The sequence below is a fragment of the Corvus brachyrhynchos genome, unplaced genomic scaffold, assembly GCF_000691975.1.
Source record: "Corvus brachyrhynchos isolate BGI_N302 unplaced genomic scaffold, ASM69197v1 scaffold115, whole genome shotgun sequence".
Lineage (NCBI taxonomy): Eukaryota > Metazoa > Chordata > Aves > Passeriformes > Corvidae > Corvus > Corvus brachyrhynchos.
This window is the reverse complement of record NW_008239553.1, coordinates 24595584-24596258: the sequence shown is the minus strand read 5'-3', so window position 1 is coordinate 24596258 and position 675 is coordinate 24595584. Positions and strand designations below refer to the sequence as shown.

The following is a 675-nucleotide window of genomic DNA, read 5'->3' as shown; positions in this document are numbered from 1 at the left end:
CTTCGGCGGACAGGATTTGGAGCATTAAGGGCGGGCGTGCTGCCGGACCTCCTGCCCTGAACGTGGGTGGTGGGGAGAGAGGAAGGGAGAGATGCCTCTGATTAGAGGGAAAGTCGTGCTCATCCTCGGATTCGTCTTCCTGACAACTTTCCTGGCCGCGGTGAGAGGACTACCCGTGAGGGGGAAGCAGCGCAGCAATAGCCCGAAGGAGAGGAGCTCCAGGCTGGCGGAGGTAGGGCGATCTTTGGGGAAATACAGAGAGCCGGGAGGGTGCTAGGACGAGCTCTTCCTCAGCCTCTGCACCCCCTCCCGTGCCCGGGAAAGCTGAGGGGGACAGCCGGTCACCTGGGTGGTCACTGGGGCTCTCTCGGACGTGGTTGTGCGTCTCGGACGGGAGCAGCATCCAACACGTGTCCCGCGGCCCGGCCGCCCAGAGCTCCGGGGAGAGAAGCAGCAGCGGGGAGAAGCAGGGGTTGGGGGCCCCCTCTTATGGGCTGTTTCCTCACCCGCTGAGGGGCAGAGCCCTTTCCCGGCCTGCGGGATTCTTGGGCAGCCTCAGGTCTTCACACTGCACAGAGGCTGAAAGACAGGGGATGCTTTAGGCTTGCTGAGCTCGGGGCCGAGTGCCGTGAGCCGCTGCCCGGGAAGATCCGTTGCCCCCGGCGGCCCGCATCC

General features: G+C 65.2%; 1 protein-coding gene across 1 annotated transcript in view; it reads left to right on the top strand.

Annotated features, from left to right (window-relative positions):
* The first annotated feature begins 8 nt into the window (after positions 1-8).
* ISM2 (isthmin 2) overlaps positions 9-675 on the top strand; it is an 18902-nt gene continuing 18235 nt past the window's right edge. Inside the window, exon 1 of the mRNA XM_008639796.2 lies at positions 9-232. Coding sequence (XP_008638018.2) covers positions 92-232 — 141 coding nt within the window. The 5' untranslated portion in view covers positions 9-91. The remainder of the gene's footprint in view (positions 233-675) is intronic.